Source organism: Oreochromis aureus, linkage group 23 (assembly GCF_013358895.1).
Source record: "Oreochromis aureus strain Israel breed Guangdong linkage group 23, ZZ_aureus, whole genome shotgun sequence".
In the NCBI taxonomy this organism is placed as follows: Eukaryota; Metazoa; Chordata; class Actinopteri; order Cichliformes; family Cichlidae; genus Oreochromis; species Oreochromis aureus.
In genome coordinates this window covers 6,137,972-6,153,104 of record NC_052963.1, presented here as the reverse complement: position 1 = coordinate 6,153,104, position 15,133 = coordinate 6,137,972, and the positions used below count along the sequence as shown (strand labels likewise).

Here is a 15,133-nt window from a genome sequence, read left to right as displayed (position 1 = left end):
GATAGGCAAGCTGCGTCCCTCGTCTGATGCAGCACTTCATCCCTACTGTATACAGTTTGCACAAAGCATTGCTTCACCGTCCTACCAAACATGTCCCACACCCCAGTTTTTGCTTCACCCAACCCACTCCTCCTGGTTCCTCTCATTACTAAATACTTTGCAGCTCTTAATGACACTGGAAAAAAGCACAAACAGCAGTAATGTTTAACATAATTTATATTTATTTTCTTTTGAACAAAATGTTAATAAATGTATTCGTTTTACGTCCAAAAAAGGTCATGACTCGTGGGACGCATTTTATAAATAATTTCATCCAAGTCTTTTGTAGAAAAAAAAGAAAGTAAATTAGCAAACTAAAGCATCTCTAGTATGACAATATGACAACTTTATCAGATTTTTTTCCTCTATATTTGAACCCTTTTCTCAATCCAAGCTTCATTTTTTGTATATTTTCCTTTAATACCTCTTTCATCTCCTCAACTCACACCACAGCTTTAGACAACAGAAAAATGCAGCAAAGGTCTCAAAAAACAGACAAAAACCAAGGAGCCGAACAGAAAACACAGTGAGATTCCAACAGTGGGGGAAGAAGGGAGAGGTTAGGGAAGATATTTGGGATTCCACATCCTCAGGACATATTTACAACATAAAGGACAAGGAGCCGGTGGATGGGTTGGCGTGGGGGCGGTGCTGGAAAGTGGTATGTTGATTTGGGGTGGGGTTCATCTGCATAGATCCACAGGACTCAGATCATGAACACCTAGAGATTGAAGGAAGGAGGGAGAACAAAGTGTGGGTCTATTACATCCACTGCTGTCTTCAAGGGAATGTAAGTTCTTGTCAACAGAGTTTGTCAAGGAAATCAAAACAAATCGCAAAAAATAAAAAAATAAAAAATAAAAAATGAAAGCCAATGTGGAAAGGTTGTATGGCGGTGGTAGACGTAGGGGTAAAACTATGGACATCTTAAAAACCTGACTTACTTTTGGACTTTATCGTTTCGCTCTGACATGTGAGCGAAGAGCAAATCGATGGGTGGTAAATAATGTGAGGCTGTAAGTGAGGAAAAAGCCAATCTGGAAACAAAGTTCACCATAAGCAGGACAAAAGAATGTCTTCATTTAGATTTGGTGTACTTATTGTAAGATTTTTGTCACTATTTGCTCACAGTTGGTTAAAATCCCTATTTCTGCTGCCTAATAGGTGAGTTCAAACTAATCTTAATCCCTGCGTGATCCATCCTCGTGTAAATGTGCACTTTACTAGCAGCAGCCATGCAAAAAAAAAAAGGAAAAAGAAAAAAAAACAGAAAAAAAAATCACACGGATCAGCCCTTGAAAACTCCTCACACTCCTCACACGCTGACAGTAACACAGCCCTTTGCTAGTCTGTGAAAGATAGCAGTTGATCAGCTTGTCTAAGGGTGATGTAAGAGTCAACGGTTTGATAGATTGGGTGGCTGGCTAGTCACATGCACCAACTCTGTGATACTGACAAGCTGAGCCATCAGCAGTGAAGATGTCACAAAGTAGGACACTAACCCCAGCTGTTTGTTTTTTTCCCTCCTATATTGCACTTTTGCCTCATTAGATTTATGCAGCAGAGGCACTCAAAGATCTCGGGGCCTCATTTATCAGAACTAAAAATGACGTTTTGTGGGATGCATGGAATGGGGCCTGCAGCACTGAGTTGCTGGCTGGTTAGGCACGTTAGTGTTTTCTGTAGTAATTTAATAGACAACTAACTTGAAAATCAGAAAGGAGACATTTGTTCACTCGCCAGGTTGTTGTTGGTTAATACTGACAAACTGATCAATGATCAATAATGCAATGTGTTTAAATGCTTTCAGCGCTTCCATTTTTTCAACATCTTTCTTGCACATTGAAGTCTGAAGAATGATGTCAGATCTAAATTACTTGGAAAACGCGAGGAGCATGTGAATGTGGAGTAAAAAGATTTTACAACCGATTGACTGACGATTTCTGTGAACATTTAGGGGCATTTGACACTGTTGAACTTTCGTACACTTTCCTGTAATTATGATTTTCTGTTTTCCAGCTAGCTAGTAACATCAGTGCCATTCTCCTTGATTTTAGCTAGTATTTATAAGACAGTTGCCATCCTCAGTCATCTGGTGAAGTGAACACTCACTTGTTATAAAAACGGGAATCTTTTGCCTTCTTTCCCACAATGGGTGTCGCGATAACTGTTGATTACACCGATTTTTCACAATTAAACATCGGTATTGTACGGTGGCCCTGAGAGATCAAACGCACTGCAACTTAGCATAACAGAAAAATTATGTTTTAGGACTTTACTTTTTATCTTTAAATTACACATTTGTGGTTTGTGTAGGGTGTGGCGCAGGACCCACATGCATGTGAAGTCAGGGTGAGGCTGCCGTGGAAAGCTACTAGACTGCATAGAAACAGGGAGATAGGAAGGAGTTTTCCTTTACAGGAAGAAGACCTGTGATTGGAGCAGAGATGAAGCATGAGCCGGATGCCAGACCAAACACCAGTAAGGGAGAGCCTAAGCCGTGGCTCCTCCCCAGATTTTTAACAAATCAAATTCATGTCTTGTTTGTACCAAAATATAAAAACTTTGTTAATTAGGGAGTGGCACCCTTTCTTTGTCTGGGCTACAGGAAAGAGGGATGCCTATGGCGCCATGTGTAACTTGAAGCTTCAACCATTTAAGAAATTTTAAAAACGTATCATTTGAATTTGTTCATGTTCTCTCAAAAAAGAACACAGCAGCTGCAAAATCTCACAAAAACCAATGAAGTTAAATGAAAAAAACAATGTAAATAGAAAAAAAAGAGACAATAACTTCACGGAACAGTGGCGGAAGTGACAAGCTAACATTAAACAGCTAATAACAAAAATGTAGCTACAGCATTATATGACTCACGATTAAAACGCTTTACCTGGGAGGGGGGGATTTTTGTACTTTTGTTGTATTTTGTGTGCCTCTGCAGTGTCTCTCTTTTTCCTGGTGTTCTCTCAAGTTGATTTGCATTTGACCACTCAGGGCCACCGTAGTATTGTGTCGACGATGCACGTATAATATTATTGTAGCTACACGTCATGACTGTAACTGTAAGCGCAATGGCAGAAATAATGCTACATAACAATTCTGACAGCAAAATTTTTGTTTCTATTTTTTTAATGACTTTTTAGGAGATACTGAGATAAAATGGAACTTTTTTTGGGTCATAATTAATGACAAGTAACCCAAGCATCCTGGAGAAAAGCTTGATGCCTATTAGAGCCTGATGTTGGCCTCACAAACAACCTTGTGCAGTAAAAGTGACATCAAAACTGCCGGCGTGCGCTACACTTTGGTGTTTCAGATTGTCGTGTAATTCTTGATTTTTGTAACCTGCTGTATGAGCGGGTCGCTTCCATGATACATCAGCGGAGTAGTGCTGTGATTCCCAGATTACAAAGACGGAGAGTACTACAGCTGGAAATGGCGAGACTTTCTACAAAACAAAGTCTGCAATCCTTTTGATTCCAGTTTGGATTTCTTTTAATCCCAACAGCACTGTTATGACTTCTTTGTGTTTCCCTGAGAGGCAACATCTACCGCTCAGGAGAATATTACAGTGAGTCTGGCGTGCCTTGAGCATCAGTAAATGGATACAGGGCTGTGGTGATGTCACAGTTTATGACGTCCATAGGCTAAGCTTAATGAGGGACTACATAACAACATGACTGCACTTAAGGTTAGCACTAAGGTCTTGTCAAGTGTAACTGATAATTTGATAGCTTACGTGTGGCTGATAAATGAGGCCCCTGGTGTTTTGGCTTCATGCAACTGTCCTCTAGTGTCCCTGGGTTGTCCCTGCAAGTCTAAGTACTCGCCGTGCTGCCTGTCTGCAACACCAACACCACTGTATGAGGTAAACTGAACACTTTAGAAACCAGAAAACACCAGTTCCCCCCGCCCAGGAGCGCTACACGGTGACTAATCTGAGCTTCCTGTTCCTGCAACACCATGCAATTGTGAGCTGAGCCGTCACTACCTTTTCTTTTTTTTGTAACCACTCCACCTCTCCTAACTTGCTTAACAACCCAACAAGCTAGAGGAGAAAGTGAGCCAGTCTCAGAGCACTTAAGGTCCTAAAATATGTAGGCATGTACTGTCATAATGGGTTGAGGAAAGGTCCGGTCTGACAGAAACACAAGCTGAACATCAGAATACAGAATCACATACATTTTGTTTTCTGGGAAACAAGACCCATGAGTGATAGATGGAGCTGGGCCCGGCAGGCCCTCGAGCAACATGACATACAAGGTAGTGAAGAAGATCCCTCTAAGGTGATGGAAAGCAGGAAGTGGGAAACAGCTGATATGTCAAAAACATTCTGGCACCTGAAAGAAAGTGCAGCAAAAATCTAAAAGTAACGAATGAGAGTGCAGACCTCATCGATGTCCATTTTTTCCTCTGACATGCTATCCGTACACACACATCGAAAACAGACAGAGGAGGGCGGAGAGAAGGGAGGGGAGGGAGGTTGGGGGAGGGGAGGACAATATGCTAGAAAACATTTGGATGGAATAGAAACAATGAGCAGGTTTCAAGTGGCAAGAGGTCAGTTCTTTTAGGGGTGGTGGTTCTCAAACATCTCTCTTCAGTTGATGTCCAATCTCAGCACCCTCCGCTCCAATTAAAACCTTCCCACTTCCTGTGGTTGGCGGTTCATCGGCAGCAGGCTTGTGGAGGCATTTCCAGCACATCTCACCAGCTGTGTCCCTGGCAGCCATGACACTGTAAAAAGCCTTGGTCTTCCTCCCTGTCAACAATTGCTCTACGCAAGCTCCAGCCCTGATTCAACCCAAGGTTCACTCCTCATTAGAAGCACTTTCCTCTGGCGAGAAAATGGCAGCCACGCCCACCAACGAAGAATTATGGGAGGCTGAAATGATAATGACAGTGTGTAGGAGGACAAGGGCCAGCAGGCAGATCTTCAGTCGCCCGCTGCACAGTCTCGGGGTGGCAGCGGAGGTGACCGAAGCCCCCACAGGCTGGCAGGAAGAAGCAGTTCTTTTTAGCGTGCCGCCTGAAGGGTTGTCCATTTTGGAGTCCCATCGGACGTCACAGCACTCCGCCTCACTGTCTGATGGATGATCTCCCAAGAGACCTGAGAAAGAGAAGACACTGGATGAAAAAGCTGACGTTCCCCTGCTGTGCACTTGTATTTATAACAGGGGGTCACTGGTAGTTTGGTGTTCTCACAGCATATATTACAGATATAACAACTGTGTTCTGTAGTCCACTGTTTTGCTGCACAATCAGCTGCTCACACGCTCATATGGAAGGCCAGAAAGAACCCAACCAAAAATAAGAAATGGCTCATATGCCATTAAATGTAAAAGTGCATTCAGTGCTTTGCAAACTTTGAAACACAAGAAACTAAAGTCGTGACACCATAATTGCTTCAAGATGTGACACTAAAACATTTTAACATTATTAATGTGACTTTTAAACATTTAAGCTAACCGGTGCATTCAGGTCTCATGCCGTCTTGTAGCCTGGTGAAGGAGTTAGTTTCTTTCCAAATCAAAGACAATTGAATTATGCTTGGTGATAAATGAGCTGAAAAATGGACAGTTTTGTTTGCTGCAATTCCAACTATCCAAAACTGATGGCAACAACATATTTACGCATTTGCGGCTTATTGTAGGGCTCCTGCAATAAAAGTAATGTGCTCAGCACAAGTTATAATGAACCAGCCAACGTAAAAGGGGGTCAAATTTGTGCATTAGGGTCAGCATACCTCACTAATCCATTAATTTCTGCGATTTTCCAACAGCAGCCAGCGATATCAGACAGTTCGGCTTCACCCGTCAATACTGGATCCATGAAGAAAACCCAACGTAACAGCAAGATGTGAAAAAAGGTTTTTTAGCTGAGAAGGACATGAACTGAAATTTTTATTGATTGTTCAAGGATGCAAAGAGAGCCCTTGGCATGTTTTGGATATTTATAGAGACTGTAGGTAGCCTCATAATTAATATTATCAGTATGTGTCAAACATTAACAGTAATTATCTAATACAAAGAGACTAACAGAGGAAAGAGAAACTGGTTTCCGTTTAGCCTTTTTAGCTAAATCTGATACATCTCTATGGATGTATCAGATATAGGCTTTCTGTGAAGTTGCTTAATAATAATAATTTTAAAAAGTTGAAACAATAACCTTATAGGCAATAAACGGCTCACATGGAGCACAAACGACAATGATCTCTCTAACACCAGCCACCTTGTTGCTCATCTGCTGCCTCGGTAAACGGATCAAATGCACTAGACCTCAGCGTGTGGCTCTAATCACGACCAGACACGGCGACCCTCAAATGAACTCCAATTAGAGCTCACCACGGCACAGAGGGTGACGCATTACTGCATCAGTTGATGGTTCTGGAAGTCTTAACTTGCCAGCATGTTTATAAAAAAAAGAAAAAGAAAAAAAGCACCAACACTGCTGTCATCATCTGCACGGGGAAACTTAAACCGCCGAGAGAGAAGCTCATTTAGTTCTAACTAAAGCAAAGCATAAGGAGAGAGCATGTGATTGATGACGAGAGCAGATGGAAGACTGATGGAGCTGCTGGATTAGACCCCTTCTCTGTGTGGATTGACACCTCGCCTGACTCGTCTGTAGGTTTTGTTGCACCTGTGACAAGTGAGATGATTTACCCTTTTATCATCTTTAAGAGATATAATGAAAACGATTAGGTTTGAGTTTGCTGTTGAATCTTAAACTAGTACGACTCATTTCACACCTACAACCCTTCCAACCTGAGGTTTTGGCCCCTTCCACGTTGATATGCCACTAATGTAAGAGGCCATGCTGCTTCTGTTGCCATACTGCTAGTGTAGGTAAAATATTGTGTACCACAAGAAGCATTTTGTCACTTTGAACTGGGGGATTATCTTTTTGGATCTGCTCCCATGCTGTATTGATAGATGCAGACTGGATTATGCTGGACTCACACAGATTTGTGCCATAACGTGAACCCTATTTGTTGTTGCAAAGCACTGCCAATTTAATTTTAGCAGCTCCTGGTTGCAATGTTCCAATAAGTTTATGGACGAGTACACTAAATTGCCAATTCACTCACCCATCCAAATCATTTAATTCAGGTGTTCCGATCCCTTTCATGGCCATAGATGTATAAAATCAAGCACCTAGGCATGCAAGCTGCTTCTACAAACACACATAAATGAATGGGTTGCTCTCAGGAGCTCAGTGAATTCCAGCGTGGTACCGTGATAGGATATGACTGCACTCCGGTAGACAGAGCAAGGTCCACAAAGACATGGATGAGCCAGTTTGGTGTAGAAGAACCTAACTGGCCTGCGCAGAGTCCTGACTTCAACCCAACCGACACATTTGGGATGAAACAGAGTGGAAACTGCGCCGGGTCAACATCAGTATCTGACCTCACAAATATGCTTCTGGAAAAATGGTCAAAAATTCTCATAAACACTCCTGAACCTTATAGAAAGCCTTCCCAGAGTAGTTGAAGCTGGGTGACATCATATTAAACTGGGATGTCACTCAAGTTAATATGCGTTTGATGGCAGACAAGTGAGTACTTTTGGCAATATAGTGTATCGCTGGATTAGTTCAACACTGAAGAAGGCTTAACAATGTAATAATATCTAGATTGTAGCTACGAAGGGTTTCTAAGATAATGATATGTTTGAAAAGTGCAAGGCACACTGAATCTAAAAATGTGAGTATCACAGCTGGGTGCTTACATTTAGCTAAGATGTGAAAGGAGTTTTTTTTAAAGCAAAACATGGAAGGGCAGGCAAAGAGGATTGGAAGTCACTTAATTGGCTCCAAAAGCTGAGCGCCACAGACAGCCGTGTTGCTGAAACTGCTGACTGTTACCGAAATCAGGAGCTAAACTAGCATGACTAACTTCCTGTTGATTCTAGAACACCTGCACGCACCTGCCCCTTTCTCCTCACAAAGTATCTTTGGCTCACAGTTTGCTTACAGGGGCCATTAATATTTTTGATGACATATTTTTACATTTATGGCAAACTAACTTATTATAACCATTAGAAAATCTTTCATTCATTCACATCATTCATTAGTAGCTTCAAAATCACCAGTTAACCTAACATGCATGTCTTTGAACTTTGGAAATCCACGGAGACTAATAATTTTCATCAGTTTTCCTCAATAACCTTTTTTTATATAACGGAAACAAGACGATAACTGAATAAAAACTAACGCACGATGAAATGCATCGACACCTTCATCAACTAATAAAAACAAGATCAAAATACTCTGGAGAGATGAGATCCAATCACAACTAATTAAGGTGTGTGAAAGGCGGGACGAGTTTCAAAGTGATCCAATCAGAAGTCATCTTGTTGTGCAGTAAGGTCAGATGCGCACATCTGATCTGCCCCCAGGAACAGGTAGGAAACGAGACAAATGTCAGCGCTTGGGAGGAAGAGAAGAGGAGACGCTTTAACACTTTAACTTTCACACTTTATATCTAATTCAGCTGAATCAACTTTGGATGTAGTCTATCTAATGATATTTAGTCAACTAAAACTAAAATAATTTCAATGCCTAAATTTTGACAGCACTTAATTAAAATTTGCTGTCAAAAGGGAAACATGCCTCTGTCACAACGTTTTGAAAACTTTTCACTATAATTTGATAAGATGTGTTTTGTACAATTTTCAGTTCAATACAGGCTTTAAAAGAAAATAACTGCTTTCTGTTTTCAATTCAGTTTCACGCAGCATTCCATCTATTTTGGAATCTGGGTTGTAGTTGACCCGACAATCTTATTTAGCACTACAGGAATTGTTTTCAGCTATTTAACCCCATTATACTTTCATAGAATCATCACACAGGGAAAGTTGAAAATCAAAATTTGAGGTCAAAATAAAATCATGACTTCAATCTATTATAAGCATGCACAAACCTCAAAGCCTTTAGGTGTTGAAATGTTTTATGTTGCCAGTCTCATTTAGGTAACCTGTGAAGCTGACCTTTATGATTACAGAATAAAAAAATTCTGCAGCAGATATTGAGAGAAGGACTAAAGACTTAAATGCATTGTTAAAACGTCCTTGCATGAGCACTGCAGTGCTCAAAAACACCACTAGATGTCATCAGAAAGCCTTTAGAACCACTTCACTGTTTTCCTGGTGAGACACCACTCAGTCAATACAGAGAAACACACACTGGATGATTTATTACTGTCTGTCCTTTTGCAAAATGCTACTCACCAGCTATTCACTAGCATAAATTAAATTAGAAGGTTTTTCTGTGAAGAGGATACAAGGCCCCATGAACACCCACGCATGCAAGCACACAAACTGCACTCATCTCCAGGATACAGGAAGTGGCACTAGGCAGCAAGTGGGTATTAACCTGTGCAGATGAAGCTGGGGCTGCCACCGTGGATCAGGTCGTCATTATCGGGCAGGATGAACGGACAGCTCTGCTGGACCTCCAGGCAGTACTGGTGGCATGGCACCTTCTTCTGGCAGGACTGCTGGGTGGTGGGGAAATACTGAGCACACAGCCAGGGCTTATAGGCCGCCTGAGGAGGAGAAGGAGGAGGAGGAAGAAGAAAAAAAAGGCAAGAAAATTACATAAATAGATGCAGGTTCATGGCCCACTAGAGGACTGGAGGAAGTTACTGCATTTGTCTCTGCTGGGTATTGGCCCTCCCCTTGGTTCAAATAGCTTTCTTCACAATAACAAATAAATATCTAGAGGTCCACTAAGCATCACTTATGTTTTTTCCACCAAAGTAGAACAGCAACACTTCACACATCAATCTAACAGCCACTGGGATATTGGAGGTTACTGTTCAGAGATTAGCTAATCAAAGCTACACCAAATACAGAGTAGTCATTGGCAGGCAGGACTTTTTTTTCCAATAAAGCCATTAAAGGCACTAAATATCTTAATATCCACCATGTCATCGGTGACTCATCTAGGATTAGGGGCAGGGTTTGGTTAACATCCGCCCCCCTTCTGAGAGACTTTTTGCCTGTTTGAAACAGCCAATTGGAAAATCGTTTAACAGAAGAAAAAAAAACAGTCATGACAAAAATGTATGATACTTTATTTCACAGCAAAGGGGTGTTTTTAATCTGCTGTGATGTGTTTGGCTGCTTACTGCATGCCAGTGCAATCAAAACCAAATGGCACAAAATAAACTCACCACATTTCATCCTGCGTCTTCTTCCAAGTTAAATTTGCTTTAGTTCAATGTGAGGCAGGATGTAATACAAAACGCACAGACTTATGTGCATAAGGAGACAGATGGTGACATGTAATAGCCAAAGCCTCGAGCTTGGAAAGCTTAGCAAAACTAAATAAACCAAGGGCATACCGCAGTCTGGATTCATTCTCATTCTTAGCCATTTCTTTGTGTGGTTTTTATTGGGATTAACACAGGAGAGGGGAAAGAGCACAGATGATATCAAGCAGAGACTGAAATCAGATTTGTTTAGGACCCCACCGCCTACTGTGCCAACCCAGTGGGACCAAAGATCACTGTAAGTTCGATAAGTGGCCTCTAACACAGTCTTTAAAGGTGGACAGGCACTTTCCCCCCATCCGATCTACCTTTGTAGCTAGCTGGGATGGGGAGAACACTTGTTGAACCTTTAAGCTGAATCAACCTATGCCTCAAAAACAAGAGTTAGCATGATGGGACACACCACACCGGACGCTTTTGTTTCCTTGGACTGCTTACATTGTTACATGCTTCCTATGATCCAGCTATCTTCGCTCTACTTGGAGTTGGCAACACAATATTTCAATTATTGTCTCACAGAAGCCACAAAGACACGCAATGAAAAGCTGTGTCAGTTAAATAACAGCGGAAATGTGCTGCTATTAAGTGATGAAAGCCACTAAAAGAGTCATTAGGCTGCCTGACACATTTAAGCAATAGAGGTACAACAGCAATTTTCAAGTGATGAATCAAAGACAAAACAAACCATTACCAACAGTCATGTAATTGCCAAGTAGTACAATGCTAAAATCTTGCCGTGAGCAAAGTTTTGCACTTACTAATGAATGTTGCAATAACGCAATCGAAGTTTTAAGCGGAACACCACCAATGTTCCACATTAGTAAGAAGCCTTTTAAAGTTGGGAAAATGAAAATAAAAAGCCCATTTTGGGCGTTGTGAAGCCTGTGATATGCTATATTTTTTTTTATCTTTAATGTTTCTTCACACTTCTCCCTTTCTTAGTAAACTGTCGCTCTCTTCCCCATTCCAACCCACTTCTCAACCAATCAACATCTGACCTATGCCCATTCTAGCTACACGATGTTGCGTTTTTAGAGGACTGCACAGGAACATGCTTGTGCAAGCTGAAAACCATACAATCCACCTTCTCTGGGCCAAAGCTCATTTAAAATTGACTAATGCAAAGCAAAAAACTGCCCTGTGGCCAGATAAACTGGAAGTTGACCATCCGGCTTGCCATTGGCATGCATTTAAAAAACCTGCATCCTTAAATATATAGGGGGGTGCATTAGTGCCCATGGAATTGACAGCTTGCACATGAGGAAAGGCGCCATCATTGCTGAATGGTATATACACATTTTAGAGGAACATATGCTCCCATCCAAATGAAATCTTTTTCAAGGGAGACCATGTTAAACCACATACTGCATCTATTACAAAAAGCATGGCTTGGTAGTGGAAGAGTCCAGGTGGTGAACTGGCCTTCATGCATTTCAGGCCATTTACCTGTTGAAAACATTTGGAGCACCATGACACAAAAACTATGACAAAGAAGACTCAGGACTGCTGAGCAGCATCTTTACTGCTGTTAAAAGAAGAGGGGATACTACACAGTGTTCAACATGGGCCTGCCCCAACTTCTCTGAAGTGTTTCTGGCATCAATTATTTTTCTTCAAATTCTACATTTTGTCAGTTAATAAGATTGGCAAATCCCTGCATTCTGCTTTTATTTCTATTTTAATAGTTTTTTAAAATTAGTTTTTTTTTTATTTTTAGCACTAAAACTATTCTTTATTGTTAACCTTAAAACTGTAAGTTACCATGTAGATGCTCACCAGTGTCAATATGGTGAGCATATTGACACATATTAATATGTCAGTCTTATATATTGATTTTTGCACCATCATCTTTAGAATTCATGAAATTATTTTTAATCTAGAATTGATCCCCTGATACGTGTGATAATGTAAGCCTGTGTCTGTCTCTTTAAGGCATTCCCCCTCCTCCGCTCTGTTATGATTGGCCAGTTTCCAGAAGCATCCTCCTTCAGACTTTGAATAAAAAAGTAGCAAACTTTAGCTTTTTGTCTTCTTCTTTTTAAAATTTAACTTACTTAAACTAAATTTAATCATAAAAAATGAATCTGATTTTAAATATTTAAGTGAAAAACTAAGTAAACAACTTTAGCAATTTAGGCAAACCAAATAAATACAAAACTGTTCAAATAAATTAAACTAACAAATTAAACAACTGATGGGGCCTTTAAATAATGTTTGAAAGTAAAATCTAAAATTTGGTATGTGTAATGATAGTCATTTACAAAACCCCCGAAACTACACAAAAAAAACAAACAAAAAAAATCCAAAGGAAAAGACAAACCGGTGCAGGCACAGTTAATTATCCCTCCGTGTTATTTAACCACACAGAGGCATCCATGCTTTGGAGGCGGGGCTGTCATTGTGGTTTGACTCCTCGTGGTTTTAGATGTTTGTTTAAATTGCACCCAGGTAAATCTTCACCTCTTGCACCGGCCTCCCACATGTGCGTCTGATTTCCTGTTTATGCCAATATACAAAGATAACAAACAGTGCACAGGCAATTATATTAATTATAATAATCTGATTACGATGATGGGAATCATAATGAGAACAATGTGCTTTGTAAAATCTAATATATTCCAGACACGTATGACTTCATGTTCACTCTACATGCATCTGCGACATACTGTACTGTTGGGCTTATTTACAGGAAATACACTCATCCTTCAAAGCAAAAGGAGAGGGGGAAAAAAAGGTCAATGGTGTGTGGGATTTAGAGGGAAAACCGTCTCTGTTTTAATCCAAGCTCACACTTGCAAAAAAAAAAAAACCTCTGCTGTGGACTATAGTGACTACACCTCTTTGTTTGTTGGAGGGTAATTTAGGTAAACCACACTGACAGTGTAATTCCCATGATTCTCTGCTTTTGGTAAAAGTGTTGTTACTGTGAAGGGGCTCAACAGCTGAACGTACAGAGGAAAAAACAAGCTCAGGGCCAAGATAAAAATCAGTCAGATCAATGATTGGGGGTTTATCTTTCAAGAGTTTGTTGGAGTGTGACGTGTTAAACCCGTGACCGAGGATTTTCACTGTGCCGGCTTCTTGTCTGCGCATATGCTGCTGTTTAATTTGCGATCATTTTATATAAATTCTCACCGCTGTGAGATAATCCGTCTAGGGATACCGTGGCTATCAAAAGAGAGCCAAAACAATACGATCGCAGTGAGACAGGAAATCTGGGTCCTCCTGAAGATGTATGCTGGCAGTTGCCAAGGTAACGGCTTTTTCTGCTTTTCATTAGAGCTCAATGGGTACTGCCCCACTCTCTGTCGGTTTGTCTGTTTTGTCTGTTTGTGTGCACATGTTTAAGCGTGCAAGCAGGTCTGTGTGTGTCTGCGTGTGTGTGTAAATGTGTGCGTGCGTATGCTCAGCGTGAAAAGGGAAACGTACAAGAGCAAATTGAGTTAGTCAGGAAGCAGGCCTGGAGTCTGATTTGATCAGTCTAATGTGTGATCAGTGTGAATGGGAACCTGGCACTCAAAAAGCCTCTGTCGCCATGCAGCTTAGTCTGCTTCGTACAATTTACTGAAGCCCAGAGACGCAGACAGGAAAGACACCAAGCTGGCAACTGCTTCCACCAGGGCTTTACTCCCTGCAGCTGATTTCAGCAAAAGTCCATCTATTTGCACAAAGAGCTTCAGTCCTGTTTAGATGCCACACCTGTCAACACCTCACGTGTCGGTTGGTCGTCGTGTTTTGGGTATTAACTTTAGAGCTATAAGTAATTTTCTCCCAAGCCAATTATTTAAAGCTGAAGAATAACTTTTAAAAAAAATTCTGATTTAAGTGCTGATGTTAAGTGCTGCACTGTTTAGTCCATTTCAATCAAGCTCTGTGTTGTTTTCTCCCTTGGTGCGGTTTGTTTGTGCAGGTGTGAATACAGTAATCGCTGAAGTGCGGACCAAAAGAACCGCACCGAGATCACCTCCTCCAAAGAGTCTCGCTGCAGTTGTTGTCGTTGATTTCAACTCCAGAGCGGTTTGTTTATGGTGTGAATGTGATCCGACCTCGATCCAAACTTACTGCGAGGTCTACGTTACAAGTCTGAGCTAAAAATAAGAATAAGTCTCGTAACCATGTATGCTTTGTATTCTGGGATGCGGCAAGTTATGATAAAAGTGCAAGGGTCGGTATGGGTTAGCACTAGCTGTGGAATGAACATAAATTCTCAACACATTTTGGTTCACTTGGACTTGACTTGGATTTTCCTCTGTGTTAAAACAAACCACAGGAAAAAGCTACAAATTCATCAACTTATTCGGACCAGAGGAAACAAATTATATTTGGGAAAACGTCCTTACAGTCCATGTATCAAAGTGTCCTTGGGAAGGATACTGAACCCCGAGTTGTCCCAGCTGTATCAATCAGAGTGTTACTGAGAGCATGAATGTCAGATCAAAGCGCCTAGGTACAGATAAAAGCATTACATGAATCTGTGTGACTGGGTAAATGAGACTCAATACATAAGCACCATTTCATCTACTATTTCTGGGTAAAGGCTCCTAATTACAAAGTACAGATCAACTATTGTTAGGGGTCACACGGGTCTAGAAAGCAGACATCGACCATCTGGCAACCATCAGTCACTGAAAAGCTGGCATGTGTGCAGCCACTTGCCAACTACTCTCCAAGTTGTAGTGAAACTTGAAAAAGTGTAATGCAGGGCATAGGAAACACAGACAACTGACAGGAGGATGATGAAGAAGTGGTCCTGTCTGTTACTGACTAACCAGCTTTTTACAACCTAACAATGACAGAACTTCATTGTGGAGTCCT

At 41.0% G+C, this 15,133-nt stretch overlaps 1 protein-coding gene across 1 annotated transcript in view; it reads right to left on the bottom strand.

The window, feature by feature from the left end:
* Nucleotides 1-288: 288 nt before the first annotated feature.
* The window catches only part of fam155a (family with sequence similarity 155 member A), a 53,798-nt gene continuing 38,953 nt past the window's right edge, over nucleotides 289-15,133 (bottom strand). The window contains exons 2-4 of the mRNA XM_031732362.2: nucleotides 9,418-9,589; nucleotides 4,430-5,149; nucleotides 289-760 (exon numbers count right to left, since the gene is read on the bottom strand). Of these exons, the coding sequence (XP_031588222.1) occupies nucleotides 4,851-5,149; nucleotides 9,418-9,589 (471 nt within the window). The 3' untranslated portion in view covers nucleotides 289-760; nucleotides 4,430-4,850. The remainder of the gene's footprint in view (nucleotides 761-4,429; nucleotides 5,150-9,417; nucleotides 9,590-15,133) is intronic.